The sequence below is a fragment of the Salmo salar genome, chromosome 06 (genome assembly GCF_965601325.2).
Source record: "Salmo salar chromosome 06, fSalSal1, whole genome shotgun sequence".
NCBI lineage: Eukaryota > Metazoa > Chordata > Actinopteri > Salmoniformes > Salmonidae > Salmo > Salmo salar.
In genome coordinates this window covers 94,626,366-94,652,088 of record NC_138296.1, presented here as the reverse complement: position 1 = coordinate 94,652,088, position 25,723 = coordinate 94,626,366, and the positions used below count along the sequence as shown (strand labels likewise).

The 25,723-nt window shown below is 50.8% G+C and overlaps 1 protein-coding gene across 3 annotated transcripts in view; it reads right to left on the bottom strand.

The window, feature by feature from the left end:
• LOC106608328 (E3 ubiquitin-protein ligase RNF19A) overlaps positions 1-25,723 on the bottom strand; it is a 79,493-nt gene that overhangs the window by 37,221 nt on the left and 16,549 nt on the right. For 2 of the 3 annotated variants that reach the window (XM_014206215.3, XM_014206213.3), the window contains exon 2: positions 2,851-3,510. In XM_014206215.3, the coding sequence (XP_014061690.1) occupies positions 2,851-3,003 (153 nt within the window). In that variant the 5' untranslated portion in view covers positions 3,004-3,510. Of the gene's footprint in view, positions 1-2,850; positions 3,511-4,449; positions 4,547-25,723 lie in introns of all 3 variants that reach the window. The other variant, XM_082977093.1, reaches the window with a different exon arrangement.

The following is a 25,723-nucleotide window of genomic DNA, read 5'->3' as shown; positions in this document are numbered from 1 at the left end:
CTACTCATTCAAGTTTTTTGTTACATGTTTTACTATTTTCTACATTGTAGAATAATAGTGAAGACATCAAGACTATGAATTAACACATATGGAATCATGTAGTAACCAAAAAAAAGTGTTAAACAAATATAAATATATTTTATATTTGAGATTCTTCAAATAGCCACCCATTGCCTTGATGACAGCTTTGCACACTCTTATCTCATATTTCATAGTTTTGATGTCTTCACTATTATTCTACAATGTAGAAAATAGTAAAAATAAAATAAAAACCTTTGAATGAGTAGGTGTTCTAAAACTTTTGACCAGTAGTATATGTCTAACCGATGTGAAATGGCGGTTACATTTAAATATATTTATATGTATTTCTTATCCTTGTGCGGTATTATACTTTTTAGATACATGTTTAAAATATTTTTAACATTATTATTTATGATCAATATATTCATATATGAATAATACATCTATTTGTAATTATAAACTGGGTGGTTCGAGCCCTGAATGCTGATTGGCTGAAATCCGTGGTATATCAGACAGTATACCGTGGGTATAACAAAACATTTATTTTCACTGCTCTAATTGTGTTGGTAACCAGTTTGTAATAGCAATAATGCACCTCAGGGGTTTGTGATATATGGCCAATATACCACGGCTAAGGGCTGTGTCCTAGCACTCCGCATTGGGTCGTGCATAAGAACAGCCCTTAGCCGTGGTATATTGGCCATTTACCACACCCTCTTGGGCCTTATTGCTTAAATATGAGTACTTCATATATGGTGATATATGTGCACAAGAAAAAAGGCACACAACACGAACAATTAATACTCAAATGTATCGTTTCCCTTTGTGACCTCAGGAAGTCACTGGAAGGTCGCATCTGAAAAACTAAATATGTCCTCTCAGGCCCACCCATGGCTACACCCCTGCCCAGTCATGTGAAATCCATAGATTAGGACCTAATTAATGTATTTCAATTGACTGATTTCCTTATATGAAATGTAACTCAGTAAAATCATTGAAATTGTTGCGTTTATATTTTTGTTCAGTATAAATTATATCAAAATGACATTAGCTCAGAGCTTTAATATCCAAAACAATTCTTACCTAGGTCAGTCTCAATGCATGTTGTGGTGGCAAGTTAAAGGATATTAGCTAAGTCTGTAAAAAACTCTTGCTTGCAGGCAGTTGAAGAAAATATCTTCTTTCTCTGTCACCCGCCAGGTGAAAAAACATGATTATATAATCAATATAAAATGCAATTAACAGCTCGGGAGAAATATGTTCTAGGTTCATGTGTCTTTAAGAAATAAATATAGCTCTTCTTAATATGTCTCATATGTACCAGTCAGCCTCAATAGCTGCATAATACATGTTCAACTTTTGCATACAAACCCCACTTTGGAAACCTAATGGCAAGAGGTCACAGGTCAATAGACTCAACATTACAACACAGCACGAATTGTGTCACAAAAAAAATAAATCATTAACATAAACAAACAAAAAATGCTATGAGGCGCTCAAAGTTATAACTTTCATAAATATATTCTCGACATATATGTAAATATATTTTTAATTCCTCCTCATATATGTAAATATATTATAATACATTAGTTTTCCATATGGTGAGGGACTGTTATCAAAGAGAGAGAGACAGAGAGCGAGAGAGAGGTAAAGAGAGACAGAGAGACAGAGAGCGAGAGAGACAGAGAGCGAGAGAGACAGGGAGACAGAGAGACAAAGAGACAGAGAGACAGAGAGCGAGAGAGACAGAGAGCGAGAGAGACAGAGAGCGAGAGAGAGCGAGAGAGAGGTAAAGAGAGAAAGGGGGAAATAGAGGAGAGTGTGTGTCTGCGTGTGCGTGCATTGTGGCGTGTGTACACAAGCGTGTGTAGATGGTGGGTAGAGCTCTGATGTGAGCTACTCTGTTTCTTGGCAACAGAATGCACAGGTTGATGTTTATTAGGATGAGTCTTGTCCTTGAGGCAGCACTGAGCGATTTCCACTAGATGGACCAGCTACAAAGTCAAAATTGGATCTGTATTGTAAAAATGAATGAAATCTTTGCTTTTCGGTCTTCGTTTAAAGTTAGGGATAGCATTGCGGTTAAGGTTAGGGTTAAGGTTAGGTATAAAAATCAGATTTTTTGACTTTGTGGCTGCGCCAGTTAGTGACCACTCTGCAGAGCTGCCTCCAAAACAAGGTTCATGACGAGAAACACTAACCTACCCAGAATGCAGGAGACACTTGACATCTGGCTAATTGAACAAACACTCTGCAGGGCCGCAGAGGGCTAGGAGGGGACGAGAAAACAAACACACAGAGGCTATGTCTGACACAGCATCTTGCTTCCTAAGTACTGTAGTGCACTGCTTTTGACCGGAACCACTATATAGGGAATAGGAGAGACCCTGGATGTATCCCAAATAGCACCCTACTCCTTTTACAGGGTATTGGTATAAAAAATAAAAATAAAACAAGTGTGTTACTTATGGAATAGGGTGCCTTTTCCCCATAGGGCTCTGGTCAAAAGTTGTGCACTATAAAGGGAATAGGGTGCATTTTCCCCATAGACTCTGGTCAAAAGTAGTGCACTATAAAGGGAATAGCGTGCCTTTTCCCCATAGGACTCTGGTCAAAAGTAGTGCACTATAAAGGGAATAGGGTGCCTTTTCCCCATAGAACTCTGGTCAAAAGTAGTGCACTATAAAGGGAATAAGGTTCCTTTTCCCCATAGGACTCTGGTCAAAAGTAGTGCACTATAAAGGGAATAGGGTGCCTTTTCCCCATAGGACTCTGGTCAAAAGTAGTGCACTATAAAGGGAATAAGACGCATCCCCCTGTCTTTCTCACCTGGTCTGCATGTTCGCTGGGTGTGAGAGTGATGGAGACCTCCTCCTTGTTATTGGCCCCAGCAGGCCTCTCAAGCCTGGGGTCGGATTTAGGCTTCCGGCTGAAGAAGGAGAGGAAGCTGAGGGGATGAGTCTGCTGCTTGGGCCTCTTCATGATCTGGAGATTGGGATGGAGCGAGCAGGCAGGCAGCCAGGCTAACCAGCATCAGCAAATCAACAGGACACAGACCAAACGTGTTTTTTTTTTTTTGTGTGTGTGTGTGTGTGTGTGTGTGTGTGTGTGTGTGTGTGTGTGTGTGTGTGTGTGTGTGTGTGTGTGTGAGAGCCCCTTCACGGCTCAAAGTCTAGGAGAGGTAGAGCCGCTGCAGTGAACGATGTCGACGATGGAGGAAAAGAGAGAGAGAGAGAGAGAGAGAGAGAGAGAGAGAGAGAGAGAGAGAGAGAGAGAGAGCGAACTGAGAGAAATTTTTGTCCGGAGGTGAAGAGGAGGTGATCCCTGTCAAGAATACGGATCTCAATATCTTCTTCTTTACTTATTCCTCTCCTCTTTCCACCGCTTCCTCTTCCTTCTCTTCCTCTGTTGCTCCCTTTTTCTCAGTTAGGCTGGAACAGAGTGGCATTCATCCTTCTCTATACCACGGGGAGCGAGCGGCCCCTCGCCCTGCGGAAAGAAAAGAGATTAGCTACAATATTACAAACTAACGCTCACTCACAGGCAACGTCTTAAATGGCACCCTATTTCTTACACAATGTAGGGCTCTGATCAAAAGCTGTGCACTATTTAGGGAACGAGGTGCCATTTGGGATGCAAACACAGAGGAGAATACAAGGCCACGCTTCACAGAATACAGTATGTTGTTCAGCGATCAATGGGAAAATGGCACCCCTTAACCATAGGGCTCTGGTCTAAAGTAGTGCACTATATAGGGAATAGGGCTCTGGTCTAAAGTAGTGCACTATATAGGGAATAGGGCTCTGGTCTAAAGTAGTGCACTATATAGAGAATAGGGCTCTAGTCCACAGTAGTGTACCATATAGGGAATAGGGCTCTGGTCCACAGTAGTGCACTATATAGGGAGTAGGGCTCTGGTCTAAAGTAGTGCACTATATAGGGAATAGGGCTCTGGTCTAAAGTAGTGCACTATATAGGGAATAGGGCTCTGGTCTAAAGTAGTGCACTATATAGGGAATAGGGCTCTGGTCAACAGTAGTACACTATATAGAGAATAAGGCTCTGGTCAACAGTAGTACACTATATAGAGAATAGGGCTCTGGTCTAAAGTAGTGCACTATATAGAGGATAGGGCTCTGGTCCACAGTAGTGCACTATATAGAGAATAAGGCTCTGGTCCACAGTAGTGCACTATATAGAGAATAGGGCTCCGGTCAACAGTAGTGCACTATATAGGGAATAGGGCTCTGGTCCACAGTAGTACCACTATATAGGGAATATGGCTCTGGTCTAAAGTAGTGCACTATATAAGCAATAAGGCTCTGGTCAAAGGTAGTGCACTCTATATGGAATAGGGCTCTGGTCTAAAGTAGTGCGAATAGGGTGCCATTTGGGACTCACACAGTCATAACTTTTAACAAGACACACCTGTTAATTGAAATGCATTCCAGGTGACTACCTCATGGAGCTGGTTGAGAGAATGCCAAGAGTGTGCAAAGCTGTCATCAAGGCAAAGGGAGGCTACCTTGAAGAAATTAAAAAATATAATATATTTTCATTTGTTTAACACTTTTTAGGTTACTACATGATTCCATATGTGTAATTTCACAGACCTCTGTTATAATGCTACCAGGATATAAACTCCCCCAATCACAGACCTCTGTTATAATGCTACCAGGATATAAACTCCCCCAATCACAGACCTCTGTTATAATGCTACCAGGATATAAACTCCTCCAATCACAGACCTCTGTTATAATGCTACCAGGATATAAACTACCCCAATCACAGACCTCTGTTATAATGCTACCAGGATATAAACTCCCCCAATCACAGACCTCTGTCATAATGCTACCAGGATATAAACTCCCCCAATCACAGACCTCTGTTATAATGCTACCAGGATATAAACTCCCCCAATCACAGACCTCTGTTGTAATGCTACCAGGATATAAACTCCCCCAATCACAGACCTCTGTTATAATGCTACCAGGATATAAACTCCTCCAATCACAGACCTCTGTTATAATGCTACCAGGATATAAACTCCCCCAATCACAGACCTCTGTTACAATGCTACCAGGATATAAACTCCCCAATCACAGACCTCTGTTATAATGCTACCAGGATATAAACTCCCCCAATCACAGACCTCTGTGATAATGCTACCAGGATATAAACTCCCCAATCACAGACCTCTGTTATAATGCTACCAGGATATAAACTCCCCCAATCACAGACCTCTGTGATAATGCTACCAGGATATAAACTCCTCCAATCACAGACCTCTGTTATAATGCTACCAGGATATAAACTCCTCCAATCACAGACCTCTGTTATAATGCTACCAGGATATAAACTACCCCAATCACAGACCTCTGTTATAATGCTACCAGGATATAAACTCATCCAATCACAGACCTCTGTCATAATGCTACCAGGATATAAACTCCTCCAATCACAGACCTCTGTTATAATGCTACCAGGATATAAACTCCTCCAATCACAGACCTCTGTTATAATGCTACCAGGATATAAACTCCCCCAATCACAGACCTCTGTTATAATGCTACCAGGATATAAACTCCCCCAATCACAGACCTCTGTGATAATGCTACCAGGATATAAACTCCCCAATCACAGACCTCTGTTATAATGCTACCAGGATATAAACTCCTCCAATCACAGACCTCTGTTATAATGCTACCAGGATATAAACTCCCCCAATCACAGACCTCTGTGATAATGCTACCAGGATATAAACTCCTCCAATCACAGACCTCTGTTATAATGCTACCAGGATATAAACTACCCCAATCACAGACCTCTGTTATAATGCTACCAGGATATAAACTCCCCCAATCACAGACCTCTGTTATAATGCTACCAGGATATAAACTCATCCAATCACAGACCTCTGTCATAATGCTACCAGGATATAAACTCCTCCAATCACAGACCTCTGTAATAATGCTACCAGGATATAAACTCCTCCAATCACAGACCTCTGTCATAATGCTACCAGGATATAAACTCCCCCAATCACAGACCTCTGTTATAATGCTACCAGGATATAAACTCCTCCAATCACAGACCTCTGTTATAATGCTACCAGGATATAAACTCCCCCAATCACAGACCTCTGTTATAATGCTACCAGGATATAAACTCCCCCAACCACAGACCTCTGTTATAATGCTACCAGGATATAAACTCCTCCAATCACAGACCTCTTATAATGCTACCAGGATATAAACTCCCCCAATCACAGACCTCTGTCATAATGCTACCAGGATATAAACTCCCCCAATCACAGACCTTGGTCATAATTCTACCAGGTCTTTATGAACCTTAAGTTCTGACTAGGCCCCTTTGTTCCAGTGAAGGGAAATCTTAACACTACAGCATACAATGGCATTCTAGACGATTCTGTGCTTCCAACTTTGTGGCAACAGTTTGGAGAAGGCCATTTCCTGCTTCAGCACGACAATGCCCCCGTGCACAAAGCGAGGTCCATACAGAAATGGTTTGTAGAGATTGGTGTGGAAGAACTTGACTGGCATGCACAGAGCCCTGACCTCAACCCATTCGAACACCATTGGGATGAATTGTGACCTCTAATCCTCTTGTGGGTGAATGGACTTTCGGTCATGTAGTGTACATTCAACTAGAGGATAAGAGCTGAGTAAGCATACCATCCAGAGTTGAAACAGCAACCTGTTTCCATACCATCCAGAGTTGAAACAGCAACCTGTTTCCATACCATCCAGAGTTGAAACAGCAACCTGTTTCCATACCATCTAGAACCTGTTTAGTTTGAAACAGCAACCTGTTTCCATACCATCTAGAACCTGTTTAGTTTGAAACAGCAACCTGTTTCCATACCATCTAGAACCTGTTGAGTTTGAAACAGCAACCTGTTTCCATACCATCCAGAACCTGTTGAGTTTGAAACAGCAACCTGTTTCCATACCATCCAGAACCTGTTTAGTTGAAACAGCAACCTGTTTCCATACCATCTAGAACCTGTTTAGTTGAAACAGCAACCTGTTTCCATACCATCTAGAACCTGTTTAGTTTGAAACAGCAACCTGTTTCCATACCATCCAGAACCTGTTTAGTTGAAACAGCAACCTGTTTCCATACCATCTAGAACCTGTTTAGTTGAAACATTAACCTGTTTCCATACCATCCAGAGTTGAAACAGCAACCTGTTTCCATACCATCTAGAACCTGTTTAGTTTGAAACATTAACCTGTTTCCATACCATCTAGAACCTGTTTAGTTGAAACATGGATTATTTGACAGAGCACAGTGTTAAACTCCTTTATCCACACATGTAGAGACAGGAACTCATAGCAGTCACTCAGTCCAGTCACTCAGTCCAGTCACTCAGTCCAGTCACTCAGTCCAGTCACACAGTCCAGTCACGCAGGTATGAGGCAGCTTACGTGTACACTTTGCCCCTCGACACTCTGCATTTTGTCGAGCAAGGATCAATCAATTGATTCAATTATCTTAACCGTGTTGCACTAAAAACTGTTGAAAAACATGTTGACAAACATGTATAATGTGGAGCAGTGAATGGTTTCACTTAGAAAACTACTAACCCTATCTTACTAACCTGTCCCACATATTTATTCAATGTATTAAAAGTAGTTTTTACAAGGACAGTGCACATTTATTGACGTTACAGTAAAAGTGCTAGTTTTAGCCAGCCGACAAATTTTCATCCGTAGTGCCATATCATCACACCTCACCATCAACCAAAATCTTTCCATATTCTTCCCTCTTCCAGACAGTAGGACAGTTAGCCCAGTGAGGTGTTGTGGGTCCAGACAGTAGGACAGTTAGCCCACTGAGGTGTTGTGGGTCCAGACAGTAGGACAGTCAGCCCAGTGGGCTGCAGTGAGGTGTTGTGGTTCCAGACAGTAGGACAGTTAGCCCACTGAGGTGTTGTGGGTCCAGACAGTAGGACAGTTAGCCCAGTGGGCTGCAGTGAGGTGTTGTGGTTCCAGACAGTAGGACAGTCAGCCCAGTGGGCTGCAGTGAGGCGTTGTGGTTCCAGACAGTAGGACAGTCAGCCCAGTGAGGTGTTGTGGTTCCAGACAGTAGGACAGTCAGCCCAGTGAGGTGTTGTGGTTCCAGACAGTAGGACAGTCAGCCCAGTGAGGTGTTGTGGTTCCAGACAGTAGGACAGTTAGCCCAGTGAGGTGTTGTGGGTCCAGACAGTAGGACAGTCAGCCCAGTGAGGTGTTGTGGTTCCAGACAGTAGGACAGTCAGCCCAGTGAGGTGTTGTGGTTCCAGACAGTAGGACAGTCAGCCCAGTGGGCTGCAGTGAGGTGTTGTGGTTCCAGACAGTAGGACAGTTAGACCAGTGAGGTGTTGTGGTTCCAGACAGTAGGACAGTTAGCCCAGTGAGGTGTTGTGGTTCCAGACAGTAGGACAGTCAGCCCAGTGAGGTGTTGTGGTTCCAGACAGTAGGACAGTCAGCCCAGTGAGGTGTTGTGGTTCCAGACAGTAGGACAGTTAGCCCAGTGAGGCGTTGTGGGTCCAGACAGTAGGACAGTCAGCCCAGTGAGGTGTTGTGGTTCCAGACAGTAGGACAGTCAGCCCAGTGAGGTGTTGTGGTTCCAGACAGTAGGACAGTTAGCCCAGTGAGGTGTTGTGGTTCCAGACAGTAGGACAGTTAGCCCAGTGAGGTGTTGTGGTTCCAGACAGTAGGACAGTCAGCCCAGTGGGCTGCAGTGAGGCGTTGTGGTTCCAGAAAGTAGGACAGTCAGCCCAGTAAGGTGTTGTGGTTCCAGACAGTAGGACAGTTAGCCCAGTGAGGTGTTGTGGTTCCAGACAGTAGGACAGTCAGCCCAGTGAGGTGTTGTGGTTCCAGACAGTAGGACAGTCAGCCCAGTCAGGTGTTGTGGTTCCAGACAGTAGGACAGTCAGCCCAGTGAGGTGTTGTGGTTCCAGACAGTAGGACAGTTAGCCCAGTGAGGTGTTGTGGTTCCAGACAGTAGGACAGTTAGCCCAGTGAGGTGTTGTGGTTCCAGACAGTAGGACAGTCAGCCCAGTGGGCTGCAGTGAGGCGTTGTGGTTCCAGACAGTAGGACAGTCAGCCCAGTGAGGTGTTGTGGTTCCAGACAGTAGGACAGTCAGCCCAGTGAGGTGTTGTGGTTCCAGACAGTAGGACAGTCAGCCCAGTGAGGTGTTGTGGTTCCAGACAGTAGGACAGTTAGCCCAGTGAGGTGTTGTGGGTCCAGACAGTAGGACAGTCAGCCCAGTGAGGTGTTGTGGTTCCAGACAGTAGGACAGTCAGCCCAGTGAGGTGTTGTGGTTCCAGACAGTAGGACAGTCAGCCCAGTGGGCTGCAGTGAGGTGTTGTGGTTCCAGACAGTAGGACAGTTAGACCAGTGAGGTGTTGTGGTTCCAGACAGTAGGACAGTTAGCCCAGTGAGGTGTTGTGGTTCCAGACAGTAGGACAGTCAGCCCAGTGAGGTGTTGTGGTTCCAGACAGTAGGACAGTCAGCCCAGTGAGGTGTTGTGGTTCCAGACAGTAGGACAGTTAGCCCAGTGAGGCGTTGTGGGTCCAGACAGTAGGACAGTCAGCCCAGTGAGGTGTTGTGGTTCCAGACAGTAGGACAGTCAGCCCAGTGAGGTGTTGTGGTTCCAGACAGTAGGACAGTTAGCCCAGTGAGGTGTTGTGGTTCCAGACAGTAGGACAGTTAGCCCAGTGAGGTGTTGTGGTTCCAGACAGTAGGACAGTCAGCCCAGTGGGCTGCAGTGAGGCGTTGTGGTTCCAGAAAGTAGGACAGTCAGCCCAGTAAGGTGTTGTGGTTCCAGACAGTAGGACAGTTAGCCCAGTGAGGTGTTGTGGTTCCAGACAGTAGGACAGTCAGCCCAGTGAGGTGTTGTGGTTCCAGACAGTAGGACAGTCAGCCCAGTCAGGTGTTGTGGTTCCAGACAGTAGGACAGTCAGCCCAGTGAGGTGTTGTGGTTCCAGACAGTAGGACAGTTAGCCCAGTGAGGTGTTGTGGTTCCAGACAGTAGGACAGTTAGCCCAGTGAGGTGTTGTGGTTCCAGACAGTAGGACAGTCAGCCCAGTGGGCTGCAGTGAGGCGTTGTGGTTCCAGACAGTAGGACAGTCAGCCCAGTGAGGTGTTGTGGTTCCAGACAGTAGGACAGTCAGCCCAGTGAGGTGTTGTGGTTCCAGACAGTAGGACAGTTAGCCCAGTGAGGTGTTGTGGTTCCAGACAGTAGGACAGTCAGCCCAGTGAGGTGTTGTGGTTCCAGACAGTAGGACAGTTAGCCCAGTGAGGTGTTGTGGCTCCAGACAGTAGGACAGTTAGCCCAGTGAGGCGTTGTGGTTCCAGACAGTAGGACAGTTAGCCCAGTGAGGTGTTGTGGTTCCAGACAGTAGGACAGTCAGCCCAGTGAGGTATTGTGGTTCCAGACAGTAGGACAGTTAGCCCAGTGAGGTGTTGTGGTTCCAGACAGTAGGACAGTTAGCCCAGTGAGGCGTTGTGGTTCCAGACAGTAGGACAGTCAGCCCAGTGAGGCGTTGTGGTTCCAGACAGTAGGACAGTTAGCCCAGTGAGGTGTTGTGGTTCCAGACAGTAGGACAGTCAGCCCAGTGAGGTGTTGTGGTTCCAGACAGTAGGACAGTCAGCCCAGTGGGCTGCAGTGAGGTGTTGTGGTTCCAGACAGTAGGACAGTCAGCCCAGTGAGGTGTTGTGGTTCCAGACAGTAGGACAGTCAGCCCAGTGAGGTGTTGTGGTTCCAGACAGTAGGACAGTTAGCCCAGTGAGGCGTTGTGGTTCCAGACAGTAGGACAGTTAGCCCAGTGAGGCGTTGTGGTTCCAGACAGTAGGATAGTTAGCCTAGTGAGGTGTTGTGGTTCCAGACAGTAGGACAGTTAGCCCAGTGAGGCGTTGTGGTTCCAGACAGTAGGACAGTTAGCCCAGTGAGGCGTTGTGGGTCCAGACAGTAGGACAGTCAGCCCAGTGAGGCGTTGTGGTTCCAGACATTAGGACAGTTAGACCAGTGAAGTGTTGTGGTTCCAGACAGTAGGACAGTCAGCCCAGTCAGGTGTTGTGGTTCCAGACAGTAGGACAGTTAGCCCAGTGAGGCGTTGTGGGTCCAGACAGTAGGACAGTCAGCCCAGTGAGGCGTTGTGGTTCCAGACAGTAGGACAGTTAGACCAGTGAGGTGTTGTGGTTCCAGACAGTAGGACAGTCAGCCCAGTGAGGTGTTGTGGTTCCAGACAGTAGGACAGTTAGCCCAGTGAGGTGTTGTGGTTCCAGACAGTAGGACAGTCAGCCCAGTGAGGTGTTGTGGTTCCAGACAGTAGGACAGTTAGCCCAGTCAGGTGTTGTGGTTCCAGACAGTAGGACAGTTAGCCCAGTGAGGTGTTGTGGTTCCAGACAGTAGGACAGTAAGCCCAGTGGGCTGCAGTGAGGCGTTGTGGTTCCAGACAGTAGGACAGTCAGCCCAGTGAGGTGTTGTGGTTCCAGACAGTAGGATAGTTAGCCCAGTGAGGTGTTGTGTTTCCAGACAGTAGGACAGTCGGCCCAGTGAGGTGTTGTGGTTCCAGACAGTAGGACAGTTAGCCCAGTGAGGTGTTGTGGTTCCAGACAGTAGGACAGTTAGCCCAGTGAGGTGTTGTGGTTCCAGACAGTAGGACAGTCAGCCCAGTGGGCTGCAGTGAGGCGTTGTGGTTCCAGACAGTAGGACAATCAGCCCAGTGAGGTGTTGTGGTTCCAGACAGTAGGACAGTCAGCCCAGTGAGGTGTTGTGGTTCCAGACAGTAGGACAGTCAGCCCAGTGAGGTGTTATGGTTCCAGACAGTAGGACAGTCAGCCCAGTGAGGTGTTATGGTTCCAGACAGTAGGACAGTTAGCCCAGTGAGGTGTTGTGGTTCGAGAGAGTAGGACAGTTAGCCCAGTGAGGCGTTGTGGTTCCAGACAGTAGGACAGTCAGCCCAGTGAGGTGTTGTGGTTCCAGACAGTAGGACAGTCAGCCCAGTGAGGTGTTGTGGTTCCAGACAGTAGGACAGTCAGCCCAGTGGGCTGCAGTGAGGTGTTGTGGTTCCAGACAGTAGGACAGTCAGCCCAGTGTGGTGTTGTGGTTCCAGACAGTAGGACAGTCAGCCCAGTGAGGTGTTGTGGTTCCAGACAGTAGGACAGTTAGCCCAGTGAGGCGTTGTGGTTCCAGACAGTAGGACAGTTAGCCCAGTGAGGCGTTGTGGTTCCAGACAGTAGGACAGTTAGCCCAGTGAGGTGTTGTGGTTCCAGACAGTAGGACAGTCAGCCCAGTGAGGTGTTGTGGTTCCAGACAGTAGGACAGTCAGCCCAGTGAGGTGTTGTGGTTCCAGACTGTAGGACAGTTAGCCCAGTGAGGTGTTGTGGTTCCAGACAGTAGGACAGTCAGCCCAGTCAGGTGTTGTGGTTCCAGACAGTAGGACAGTTAGCCCAGTGAGGCGTTGTGGGTCCAGACAGTAGGACAGTCAGCCCAGTGAGGCGTTGTGGTTCCAGACAGTAGGACAGTCAGCCCAGTGAGGTGTTGTGGTTCCAGACAGTAGGACAGTTAGCCCAGTCAGGTGTTGTGGTTCCAGACAGTAGGACAGTTAGCCCAGTGAGGTGTTGTGGTTCCAGACAGTAGGACAGTAAGCCCAGTGGGCTGCAGTGAGGCGTTGTGGTTCCAGACAGTAGGACAGTCAGCCCAGTGAGGTGTTGTGGTTCCAGACAGTAGGACAGTTAGCCCAGTGAGGTGTTGTGTTTCCAGACAGTAGGACAGACAGCCCAGTGAGGTGTTGTGGTTCCAGACAGTAGGACAGTTAGCCCAGTGAGGTGTTGTGGTTCCAGACAGTAGGACAGTTAGCCCAGTGAGGTGTTGTGGTTCCAGACAGTAGGACAGTCAGCCCAGTGGGCTGCAGTGAGGCGTTGTGGTTCCAGACAGTAGGACAGTCAGCCCAGTGAGGTGTTGTGGTTCCAGACAGTAGGACAGTCAGCCCAGTGAGGTGTTGTGGTTCCAGACAGTAGGACAGTCAGCCCAGTGAGGTGTTGTGGTTCCAGACAGTAGGACAGTCAGCCCAGTGAGGTGTTGTGGTTCCAGACAGTAGGACAGTTAGCCCAGTGAGGTGTTGTGGTTCGAGAGAGTAGGACAGTTAGCCCAGTGAGGCGTTGTGGTTCCAGACAGTAGGACAGTCAGCCCAGTGAGGTGTTGTGGTTCCAGACAGTAGGACAGTCAGCCCAGTGAGGTGTTGTGGTTCCAGACAGTAGGACAGTCAGCCCAGTGGGCTGCAGTGAGGTGTTGTGGTTCCAGACAGTAGGACAGTCAGCCCAGTGAGGTGTTGTGGTTCCAGACAGTAGGACAGTCAGCCCAGTGAGGTGTTGTGGTTCCAGACAGTAGGACAGTTAGCCCAGTGAGGCGTTGTGGTTCCAGACAGTAGGACAGTTAGCCCAGTGAGGCATTGTGGTTCCAGACAGTAGGACAGTCAGCCCAGTGAGGTGTTGTGGTTCCAGACAGTAGGACAGTCAGCCCAGTGAGGTGTTGTGGTTCCAGACAGTAGGACAGTCAGCCCAGTGAGGTGTTGTGGTTCCAGACTGTAGGACAGTTAGCCCAGTGAGGTGTTGTGGTTCCAGACAGTAGGACAGTCAGCCCAGTGAGGTGTTGTGGTTCCAGACAGTAGGACAGTTAGCCCAGTGAGGTGTTGTGGGTCCAGACAGTAGGACAGTTAGCCCAGTGAGGTGTTGTGGGTCCAGACAGTAGGACAGTCAGCTCAGTGGGCTGCAGTGAGGTGTTGTGGTTCCAGACAGTAGGACAGTTAGCCCAGTGGGCTACAGTGAGGTGTTGTGGTTCCAGACAGTAGGACAGTCAGCCCAGTGGGCTGCAGTGAGGCGTTGTGGTTCCAGACAGTAGGACAGTCAGCCCAGTGAGGTGTTGTGGTTCCAAACAGTAGGACAGTCAGCCCAGTGAGGTGTTGTGGTTCCAGACAGTAGGACAGTCAGCCCAGTGAGGTGTTGTGGTTCCAGACAGTAGGACAGTTAGCCCAGTGAGGTGTTGTGGGTCCAGACAGTAGGACAGTCAGCCCAGTGAGGTGTTGTGGTTCCAGACAGTAGGACAGTCAGCCCAGTGAGGTGTTGTGGTTCCAGACAGTAGGACAGTCAGCCCAGTGGGCTGCAGTGAGGTGTTGTGGTTCCAGACAGTAGGACAGTTAGCCCAGTGAGGTGTTGTGGTTCCAGACAGTAGGACAGTCAGCCCAGTGAGGTGTTGTGGTTCCAGACAGTAGGACAGTCAGCCCAGTGAGGTGTTGTGGTTCCAGACAGTAGGACAGTTAGCCCAGTGAGGTGTTGTGGTTCGAGAGAGTAGGACAGTTAGCCCAGTGAGGCGTTGTGGTTCCAGACAGTAGGACAGTCAGCCCAGTGAGGTGTTGTGGTTCCAGACAGTAGGACAGTCAGCCCAGTGAGGTGTTGTGGTTCCAGACAGTAGGACAGTCAGCCCAGTGGGCTGCAGTGAGGTGTTGTGGTTCCAGACAGTAGGACAGTCAGCCCAGTGAGGTGTTGTGGTTCCAGACAGTAGGACAGTCAGCCCAGTGAGGTGTTGTGGTTCCAGACAGTAGGACAGTTAGCCCAGTGAGGCGTTGTGTTTCCAGACAGTAGGACAGTTAGCCCAGTGAGGCGTTGTGGTTCCAGACAGTAGGACAGTTAGCCCAGTGAGGTGTTGTGGTTCCAGACAGTAGGACAGTCAGCCCAGTGAGGTGTTGTGGTTCCAGACAGTAGGACAGTCAGCCCAGTGAGGTGTTGTGGTTCCAGACTGTAGGACAGTTAGCCCAGTGAGGTGTTGTGGTTCCAGACAGTAGGACAGTCAGCCCAGTGAGGTGTTGTGGTTCCAGACAGTAGGACAGTTAGCCCAGTGAGGTGTTGTGGGTCCAGACAGTAGGACAGTTAGCCCAGTGAGGTGTTGTGGGTCCAGACAGTAGGACAGTCAGCTCAGTGGGCTGCAGTGAGGTGTTGTGGTTCCAGACAGTAGGACAGTTAGCCCAGTGGGCTGCAGTGAGGTGTTGTGGTTCCAGACAGTAGGACAGTCAGCCCAGTGGGCTGCAGTGAGGCGTTGTGGTTCCAGACAGTAGGACAGTCAGCCCAGTGAGGTGTTGTGGTTCCAAACAGTAGGACAGTCAGCCCAGTGAGGTGTTGTGGTTCCAGACAGTAGGACAGTCAGCCCAGTGAGGTGTTGTGGTTCCAGACAGTAGGACAGTTAGCCCAGTGAGGTGTTGTGGGTCCAGACAGTAGGACAGTCAGCCCAGTGAGGTGTTGTGGTTCCAGACAGTAGGACAGTCAGCCCAGTGAGGTGTTGTGGTTCCAGACAGTAGGACAGTCAGCCCAGTGGGCTGCAGTGAGGTGTTGTGGTTCCAGACAGTAGGACAGTTAGCCCAGTGAGGTGTTGTGGTTCCAGACAGTAGGACAGTCAGCCCAGTGAGGTGTTGTGGTTCCAGACAGTAGGACAGTCAGCCCAGTGAGGTGTTGTGGTTCCAGACAGTAGGACAGTTAGCCCAGTGAGGTGTTGTGGTTCGAGAGAGTAGGACAGTTAGCCCAGTGAGGCGTTGTGGTTCCAGACAGTAGGACAGTCAGCCCAGTGAGGTGTTGTGGTTCCAGACAGTAGGACAGTCAGCCCAGTGAGGTGTTGTGGTTCCAGACAGTAGGACAGTCAGCCCAGTGGGCTGCAGTGAGGTGTTGTGGTTCCAGACAGTAGGACAGTCAGCCCAGTGAGGTGTTGTGGTTCCAGACAGTAGGACAGTCAGCCCAGTGAGGTGTTGTGGTTCCAGACAGTAGGACAGTTAGCCCAGTGAGGCGTTGTGGTTCCAGACAGTAGGACAGTTAGCCCAGTGAGGCGTTGTGGTTCCAGACAGTAGGACAGTTAGCCCAGTGAGGTGTTGTGGTTCCAGACAGTAGGACAGTCAGCCCAGTGAGGTGTTGTGGTTCCAGACAGTAGGACAGTCAGCCCAGTGAGGTGTTGTGGTTCCAGACTGTAGGACAGTTAGCCCAGTGAGGTGTTGTGGTTCCAGACAGTAGGACAGTCAGCCCAGTGAGGTGTTGTGGTTCCAGACAGTAGGACAGTTAGCCCAGTGAGGTGTTGTGGGTCCAGACAGTAGGACAGTTAGCCCAGTGAGGTGTTGTGGGTCCAGACAGTAGGACAGTCAGCTCAGTGGGCTGCAGTGAGGTGTTGTGGTTCCAGACAGTAGGACAGTTAGCCCAGTGGGCTGCAGTGAGGTGTTGTGGTTCCAGACAGTAGGACAGTCAGCCCAGTGGGCTGCAGTGAGGCGTTGTGGTTCCAGACAGTAGGACAGTCAGCCCAGTGAGGTGTTGTGGTTCCAAACAGTAGGACAGTCAGCCCAGTGAGGTGTTGTGGTTCCAGACAGTAGGACAGTCAGCCCAGTGAGGTGTTGTGGTTCCAGACAGTAGGACAGTTAGCCCAGTGAGGTGTTGTGGGTCCAGACAGTAGGACAGTCAGCCCAGTGAGGTGTTGTGGTTCCAGACAGTAGGACAGTCAGCCCAGTGAGGTGTTGTGGTTCCAGACAGTAGGACAGTCAGCCCAGTGGGCTGCAGTGAGGTGTTGTGGTTCCAGACAGTAGGACAGTTAGCCCAGTGAGGTGTTGTGGTTCCAGACAGTAGGACAGTTAGCCCAGTGAGGTGTTGTGGTTCCAGAAAGTAGGACAGTCAGCCCAGTGAGGTGTTGTGGTTCCAGACAGTAGGACAGTTAGCCCAGTGAGGTGTTGTGGTTCCAGACAGTAGGACAGTCAGCCCAGTGGGCTGCAGTGAGGCGTTGTGGTTCCAGACAGTAGGACAGTCAGCCCAGTGAGGTGTTGTGGTTCCAGACAGTAGGACAGTTAGCCCAGTGAGGTGTTGTGGTTCCAGACAGTAGGACAGTCAGCCCAGTGAGGTGTTGTGGTTCCAGACAGTAGGACAGTTAGCCCAGTGAGGTGTTGTGGTTCCAGACAGTAGGACAGTTAGCCCAGTGAGGTGTTGTGGTTCCAGACAGTAGGACAGTCAGCCCAGTGAGGTGTTGTGGTTCCAGACAGTAGGACAGTCAGCCCAGTGGGCTGCAGTGAGGTGTTGTGGTTCCAGACAGTAGGACAGTCAGCCCAGTGAGGTGTTGTGGTTCCAGACAGTAGGACAGTTAGCCCAGTGAGGCGTTGTGGTTCCAGACAGTAGGACAGTTAGCCCAGTGAGGCGTTGTGGTTCCAGACAGTAGGATAGTTAGCCCAGTGAGGTGTTGTGGTTCCAGACAGTAGGACAGTTAGCCCAGTGAGGCGTTGTGGGTCCAGACAGTAGGACAGTCAGCCCAGTGAGGCGTTGTGGTTCCAGACAGTAGGACAGTTAGATCAGTGAGGTGTTGTGGTTCCAGACAGTAGGACAGTCAGCCCAGTGAGGTGTTGTGGTTCCAGACAGTAGGACAGTTAGCCCAGTGAGGTGTTGTGGTTCCAGACAGTAGGACAGTCAGCCCAGTGAGGTGTTGTGGTTCCAGACAGTAGGACAGTTAGCCCAGTCAGGTGTTGTGGTTCCAGACAGTAGGACAGTTAGCCCAGTGAGGTGTTGTGGTTCCAGACAGTAGGACAGTCGGCCCAGTGGGCTGCAGTGAGGCGTTGTGGTTCCAGACAGCAGGACAGTCAGCCCAGTGAGGTGTTGTGGTTCCAGACAGTAGGACAGTTAGCCCAGTGAGGTGTTGTGGTTCCAGACAGTAGGACAGTTAGCCCAGTGAGGTGTTGTGGTTCCAGACAGTAGGACAGTCAGCCCAGTGGGCTGCAGTGAGGCGTTGTGGTTCCAGACAGTAGGACAGTCAGCCCAGTGAGGTGTTGTGGTTCCAGACAGTAGGACAGTTAGCCCAGTGAGGTGTTGTGGTTCCAGACAGTAGGACAGTTAGCCCAGTGAGGTGTTGTGGTTCCAGACAGTAGGACAGTCAGCCCAGTGGGCTGCAGTGAGGCGTTGTGGTTCCAGACAGTAGGACAGTCAGCCCAGTGAGGTGTTGTGGTTCCAGACAGTAGGACAGTCAGCCCAGTGAGGTGTTGTGGTTCCAGACAGTAGGACAGTCAGCCCAGTGAGGTGTTGTGGTTCCAGACAGTAGGACAGTCAGCCCAGTGAGGTGTTGTGGTTCCAGACAGTAGGACAGTTAGCCCAGTGAGGTGTTGTGGTTCGAGAGAGTAGGACAGTTAGCCCAGTGAGGCGTTGTGGTTCCAGACAGTAGGACAGTCAGCCCAGTGAGGTGTTGTGGTTCCAGACAGTAGGACAGTCAGCCCAGTGAGGTGTTGTGGTTCCAGACAGTAGGACAGTCAGCCCAGTGGGCTGCAGTGAGGTGTTGTGGTTCCAGACAGTAGGACAGTCAGCCCAGTGAGGTGTTGTGGTTCCAGACAGTAGGACAGTCAGCCCAGTGAGGTGTTGTGGTTCCAGACAGTAGGACAGTTAGCCCAGTGAGGCGTTGTGGTTCCAGACAGTAGGACAGTTAGCCCAGTGAGGCGTTGTGGTTCCAGACAGTAGGACAGTTAGCCCAGTGAGGTGTTGTGGTTCCAGACAGTAGGACAGTCAGCCCAGTGAGGTGTTGTGGTTCCAGACAGTAGGACAGTCAGCCCAGTGAGGTGTTGTGGTTCCAGACTGTAGGACAGTTAGCCCAGTGAGGTGTTGTGGTTCCAGACAGTAGGACAGTCAGCCCAGTGAGGTGTTGTGGTTCCAGACAGTAGGACAGTTAGCCCAGTGAGGTGTTGTGGGTCCAGACAGTAGGACAGTTAGCCCAGTGAGGTGTTGTGGGTCCAGACAGTAGGACAGTCAGCTCAGTGGGCTGCAGTGAGGTGTTGTGGTTCCAGACAGTAGGACAGTTAGCCCAGTGGGCTGCAGTGAGGTGTTGTGGTTCCAGACAGTAGGACAGTCAGCCCAGTGGGCTGCAGTGAGGCGTTGTGGTTCCAGACAGTAGGACAGTCAGCCCAGTGAGGTGTTGTGGTTCCAAACAGTAGGACAGTCAGCCCAGTGAGGTGTTGTGGTTCCAGACAGTAGGACAGTCAGCCCAGTGAGGTGTTGTGGTTCCAGACAGTAGGACAGTTAGCCCAGTGAGGTGTTGTGGGTCCAGACAGTAGGACAGTCAGCCCAGTGAGGTGTTGTGGTTCCAGACAGTAGGACAGTCAGCCCAGTGAGGTGTTGTGGTTCCAGACAGTAGGACAGTCAGCCCAGTGGGCTGCAGTGAGGTGTTGTGGTTCCAGACAGTAGGACAGTTAGCCCAGTGAGGTGTTGTGGTTCCAGACAGTAGGACAGTTAGCCCAGTGAGGTGTTGTGGTTCCAGAAAGTAGGACAGTCAGCCCAGTGAGGTGTTGTGGTTCCAGACAGTAGGACAGTTAGCCCAGTGAGGTGTTGTGGTTCCAGACAGTAGGACAGTCAGCCCAGTGGGCTGCAGTGAGGCGTTGTGGTTCCAGACAGTAGGACAGTCAGCCCAGTGAGGTGTTGTGGTTCCAGACAGTAGGACAGTTAGCCCAGTGAGGTGTTGTGGTTCCAGACAGTAGGACAGTCAGCCCAGTGAGGTGTTGTGGTTCCAGACAGTAGGACAGTTAGCCCAGTGAGGTGTTGTGGTTCCAGACAGTAGGACAGTTAGCCCAGTGAGGTGTTGTGGTTCCAGACAGTAGGACAGTCAGCCCAGTGAGGTGTTGTGGTTCCAGACAGTAGGACAGTCAGCCCAGTGGGCTGCAGTGAGGTGTTGTGGTTCCAGACAGTAGGACAGTCAGCCCAGTGAGGTGTTGTGGTTCCAGACAGTAGGACAGTTAGCCCAGTGAGGTGTTGTGGTTCCAGACAGTAGGACAGTCGGCCCAGTGGGCTGCAGTGAGGCGTTGTGGTTCCAGACAGTAGGACAGTCAGCCCAGTGAGGTGTTGTGGTTCCAGACAGTAGGACAGTTATCCCAGTGAGGTGTTGTGTTTCCAGACAGTAGGACAGTCAGCCCAGTGAGGTGTTGTGGTTCCAGACAGTAGGACAGTTAGCCCAGTGAGGTGTTGTGGTTCCAGACAGTAGGACAGTTAGCCCAGTGAGGTGTTGTGGTTCCAGACAGTAGGACAGTCAGCCCAGTGGGCTGCAGTGAGGCGTTGTGGTTCCAGACAGTAGGACAGTCAGCCCAGTGAGGTGTTGTGGTTCCAGACAGTAGGACAGTCAGCCCAGTGAGGTGTTGTGGTTCCAGACAGTAGGACAGTTAGCCCAGTGAGGTGTTGTGGTTCCAGACAGTAGGACAGTTAGCCCAGTGAGGCGTTGTGGTTCCAGACAGTAGGACAGTCAGCCCAGTGAGGTGTTGTGGTTCCAGACAGTAGGACAGTCAGCCCAGTGAGGTGTTGTGGTTCCAGACAGTAGGACAGTTAGCCCAGTGAGGTGTTGTGGTTCCAGAGAGTAGGACAGTTAGCCCAGTGAGGCGTTGTGGTTCCAGACAGTAGGACAGTCAGCCCAGTGAGGTGTTGTGGTTCCAGACAGTAGGACAGTCAGCCCAGTGAGGTGTTGTGGTTCCAGACAGTAGGACAGTCAGCCCAGTGGGCTGCAGTGAGGCGTTGTGGTTCCAGACAGTAGGACAGTCAGCCCAGTGAGGTGTTGTGGTTCCAGACAGTAGGACAGTCAGCCCAGTGAGGTGTTGTGGTTCCAGACAGTAAGACAGTCAGCTTAGTGAGGTGTTGTGGTTCCAGACAGTAGGACAGTTAGCCCAGTGAGGTGTTGTGGGTCCAGACAGTAGGACAGTCAGCCCAGTGAGGTGTTGTGGTTCCAGACAGTAGGACAGTCAGCCCAGTGAGGTGTTGTGGTTCCAGACAGTAGGACAGTCAGCCCAGTGGGCTGCAGTGAGGTGTTGTGGTTCCAGACCGTAGGACAGTTAGCCCAGTGAGGTGTTGTGGTTCCAGACAGTAGGACAGTTAGCCCAGTGAGGTGTTGTGGTTCCAGAAAGTAGGACAGTCAGCCCAGTGAGGTGTTGTGGTTCCAGACAGTAGGACAGTTAGCCCAGTGAGGTGTTGTGGTTCCAGACAGTAGGACAGTTAGGCCAGTGAGGTGTTGTGGTTCCAGACAGTAGGACAGTCAGCCCAGTGGGCTGCAGTGAGGCGTTGTGGTTCCAGACAGTAGGACAGTCAGCTCAGTGAGGTGTTGTGGTTCCAGACAGTAGGACAGTTAGCCCAGTGAGGTGTTGTGGTTCCAGACAGTAGGACAGTCAGCCCAGTGAGGTGTTGTGGTTCCAGACAGTAGGACAGTTAGCCCAGTGAGGTGTTGTGGTTCCAGACAGTAGGACAGTCAGCCCAGTGGGCTGCAATGAGGCGTTGTGGTTCCAGACAGTAGGACAGTCAGCCCAGTGAGGTGTTGTGGTTCCAGACAGTAGGACAGTCAGCCCAGTGAGGTGTTGTGGTTCCAGACAGTAGGACAGTCAGCCCAGTGAGGCGTTGTGGTTCCAGACAGTAGGACAGTCAGCCCAGTGAGGCGTTGTGGTTCCAGACAGTAGGAGAGTTAGCCCAGTGAGGTGTTGTGTTTCCAGACAGTAGGACAGTCAGCCCAGTGAGGCGTTGTGGTTCCAGACAGTAGGACAGTTAGCCCAGTGAGGTGTTGTGGTTCCAGACAATAGGACAGTTAGCCCAGTGAGGTGTTGTGGTTCCAGACAGTAGGACAGTTAGCCCAGTGAGGTGTTGTGGTTCCAGAAAGTAGGACAGTCAGCCCAGTGAGGTGTTGTGGTTCCAGACAGTAGGACAGTTAGCCCAGTGAGGTGTTGTGGTTCCAGACAGTAGGACAGTCAGCCCAGTGAGGTGTTGTGGTTCCAGACAGTAGGACAGTCAGCCCAGTGGGCTGCAGTGAGGCGTTGTGGTTCCAGACAGTAGGACAGTTAGCCCAGTGAGGCGTTGTGGTTCCAGACAGTAGGACAGTTAGCCCAGTGAGGCGTTGTGGTTCCAGACAGTAGGACAGTTAGCCCAGTGAGGTGTTGTGGTTCCAGACAGTAGGATAGTCAGCCCAGTGGGCTGCAGTGTGGCGTTGTGGTTCCAGACAGTAGGACAGTCAGCCCAGTGAGGTGTTGTGGTTCCAGACAGTAGGACAGTAAGCCCAGCGAGGTGTTGTGGTTCCAGACAGTAGGACAGTTAGCCCAGTGAGGGGTTGTGGTTCCAGACAGTAGGACAGTTAGCCCAGTGAGGCGTTGTGGTTCCAGACAGTAGGACAGTCAGCCCAGTGAGGTGTTGTGGTTCCAGACAGTAGGACAGTTAGCCCAGTGAGGTGTTGTGGTTCCAGAGAGTAGGACAGTTAGCCCAGTGAGGTGTTGTGGTTCCAGACAGTAGGACAGTCAGCCCAGTGAAGTGTTGTGGTTCCAGACAGTAGGACAGTTAGCCCAGTGAGGTGTTGTGGTTCTAGACAGTAGGACAGTCAGCCCAGTGAGGTGTTGTGGTTCCAGACATTAGGACAGTTAGCCCAGTGAGGTGTTGTGGTTCCAGACAGTAGGACAGTTAGCCCAGTGAGGTGTTGTGGTTCCAGACAGTAGGACAGTGAGCCCAGTGGGCTGCAGTGAGGCGTTGTGGTTCCAGACAGTAGGACAGTCAGCCCAGTGAGGTGTTGTGGTTCCAGACCGTAGGACAGTTAGCCCAGTGAGGTGTTGTGGTTCCAGACAGTAGGACAGTCAGCCCAGTGAGGTGTTGTGGTTCCAGACAGTAGGACAGTTAGCCCAGTGAGGTGTTGTGGTTCCAGACAGTAGGACAGTTAGCCAAGTGAGGTGTTGTGGTTCCAGACAGTAGGACAGTCAGCCCAGTGGGCTGCAGTGAGGCGTTGTGGTTCCAGACAGTAGGACAGTCAGCCCAGTGAGGTGTTGTGGTTCCAGACAGTAGGACAGTCAGCCCAGTGAGGTGTTGTGGTTCCAGACAGTAGGACAGTTAGCCCAGTGAGGTGTTGTGGTTCCAGACAGTAGGACAGTTAGCCCAGTGAGGCGTTGTGGTTCCAGACAGTAGGACAGTCAGCCCAGTGAGGTGTTGTGGTTCCAGACAGTAGGACAGTCAGCCCAGTGAGGTGTTGTGGTTCCAGACAGTAGGACAGTTAGCCCAGTGAGGTGTTGTGGTTCCAGACAGTAGGACAGTCAGCCCAGTGAGGCGTTGTGGTTCCAGACAGTAGGACAGTTAGCCCAGTGAGGTGTTGTGGTTCCAGACAGTAGGACAGTTAGCCCAGTGAGGCGTTGTGGTTCCAGACAGTAGGACAGTTAGCCCAGTGAGGTGTTGTGGTTCCAGACAGTAGGACAGTTAGCCCAGTGAGGCGTTGTGGTTCCAGACAGTAGGACAGTCAGCCCAGTGAGGTGTTGTGGTTCCAGACAGTAGGACAGTCAGCCCAGTGAGGTGTTGTGGTTCCAGACAGTAGGACAGTTAGCCCAGTGAGGTGTTGTGGTTCCAGAGAGTAGGACAGTTAGCCCAGTGAGGCGTTGTGGTTCCAGACAGTAGGACAGTCAGCCCAGTGAGGTGTTGTGGTTCCAGACAGTAGGACAGTCAGCCCAGTGAGGTGTTGTGGTTCCAGACAGTAGGACAGTCAGCCCAGTGGGCTGCAGTGAGGTGTTGTGGTTCCAGACAGTAGGACAGTCAGCCCAGTGAGGTGTTGTGGTTCCAGACAGTAGGACAGTCAGCCCAGTGAGGTGTTGTGGTTCCAGACAGTAGGACAGTTAGCCCAGTGAGGCGTTGTGGTTCCAGACAGTAGGACAGTTAGCCCAGTGAGGCGTTGTGGTTCCAGACAGTAGGACAGTTAGCCCAGTGAGGTGTTGTGGTTCCAGACAGTAGGACAGTTAGCCCAGTGAGGCGTTGTGGGTCCAGACAGTAGGACAGTCAGCCCAGTGAGGTGTTGTGGTTCCAGACAGTAGGACAGTTAGACCAGTGAGGTGTTGTGGTTCCAGACAGTAGGACAGTTAGACCAGTGAGGTGTTGTGGTTCCAGACAGTAGGACAGTCAGCCCAGTGGGCTGCAGTGAGGTGTTGTGGTTCCAGAGAGTAGGACAGTTAGCCCAGTGAGGCGTTGTGGTTCCAGACAGTAGGACAGTCAGCCCAGTGAGGTGTTGTGGTTCCAGACAGTAGGACAGTCAGCCCAGTGAGGTGTTGTGGTTCCAGACAGTAGGACAGTTAGCCCAGTGAGGCGTTGTGGTTCCAGACAGTAGGACAGTCAGCCCAGTGAGGTGTTGTGGTTCCAGACAGTAGGACAGTCAGCCCAGTGAGGTGTTGTGGCTCCAGACAGTAGGACAGTTAGCCCAGTGGGCTGCAGTGAGGTGTTGTGGTTCCAGACAGTAGGACAGTCAGCCCAGTGGGCTGCAGTGAGGTGTTGTGGTTCCAGACAGTAGGACAGTCAGCCCAGTGGGCTGCAGTGAGGCGTTGTGGTTCCAGACAGTAGGACAGTTAGCCCAGTGAGGTGTTGTGGTTCCAGACAGTAGGACAGTTAGCCCAGTGAGGCGTTGTGGGTCCAGACAGTAGGACAGTCAGCCCAGTGAGGCGTTGTGGTTCCAGACAGTAGGACAGTTAGCCCAGTGGGCTGCAGTGAGGCGTTGTGGCTCCAGACAGTAGGACAGTTAGCCCAGCGAGGCGTTGTGGTTCCAGACAGTAGGACAGTTAGACCAGTGAGGTGTTGTGGTTCCAGACAGTAGGACAGTCAGCCCAGTGGGCTGCAGTGAGGTGTTGTGGTTCCAGACAGTAGGACAGTCAGACCAGTGGGCTGCAGTGAGGTGTTGTGGCTCCAGACAGTAGGACAGTTAGCCCAGTGAGGTGTTGTGGCTCCAGACAGTAGGACAGTCAGCCCAGTGAGGTGTTGTGGTTCCAGACATTAGGACAGTCAGCCCAGTGAGGTGTTGTGGCTCTAGACAGTAGGACAGTTAGCCCAGTGGGCTGCAGTGAGGTGTTGTGGTTCCAGACAGTAGGACAGTCAGCCCAATGGGCTGCAGTGAGGTGTTGTGGCTCCAGACAGTAGGACAGTTAGCCCAGTGGGCTGCAGTGAGGTTTTGTGGTTCCAGACAGTAGGACAGTCAGCCCAGTGGGCTGCAGTGAGGCGTTGTGGTTCCAGACAGTAGGACAGTTAGCCCAGTGAGGTGTTGTGGTTCCAGACAGTTGGACAGTTAGCCCAGTGAGGTGTTGTGGTTCCAGACAGTAGGACAGTCAGCCCAGTGGGCTGCAGTGAGGTGTTGTGGTTTCAGACAGTAGGACAGTTAGCCCAGTGGGCTGCAGTGAGGTGTTGTGGTTCCAGACAGTAGGACAGTTAGCCCAGTGAGGTGTTGTGGTTCCAGACAGTAGGACAGTCAGCCCAGTGAGGTGTTGTGGTTCCAGACAGTAGGACAGTCAGCCCAGTGAGGTGTTGTGGTTCCAGACAGTAGGACAGTCAGCCCAGTGGGCTGCAGTGAGGTGTTGTGGTTTCAGACAGTAGGACAGTCAGCCCAGTGGGCTGCAGTGAGGTGTTGTGGTTCCAGACAGTAGGACAGTTAGCCCAGTGAGGTGTTGTGGTTCCAGACAGTAGGACAGTCAGCCCAGTGAGGCGTTGTGGCTCCAGACAGTAGGACAGTCAGCCCAGTGAGGCGTTGTGGTTCCAGACAGTAGGACAGTTAGCCCAGTGAGGTGTTGTGGTTCCAGACAGTAGGACAGTCAGCCCAATGGGCTGCAGTGAGGTGTTGTGGCTCCAGACAGTAGGACAGTTAGCCCAGTGGGCTGCAGTGAGGTTTTGTGGTTCCAGACAG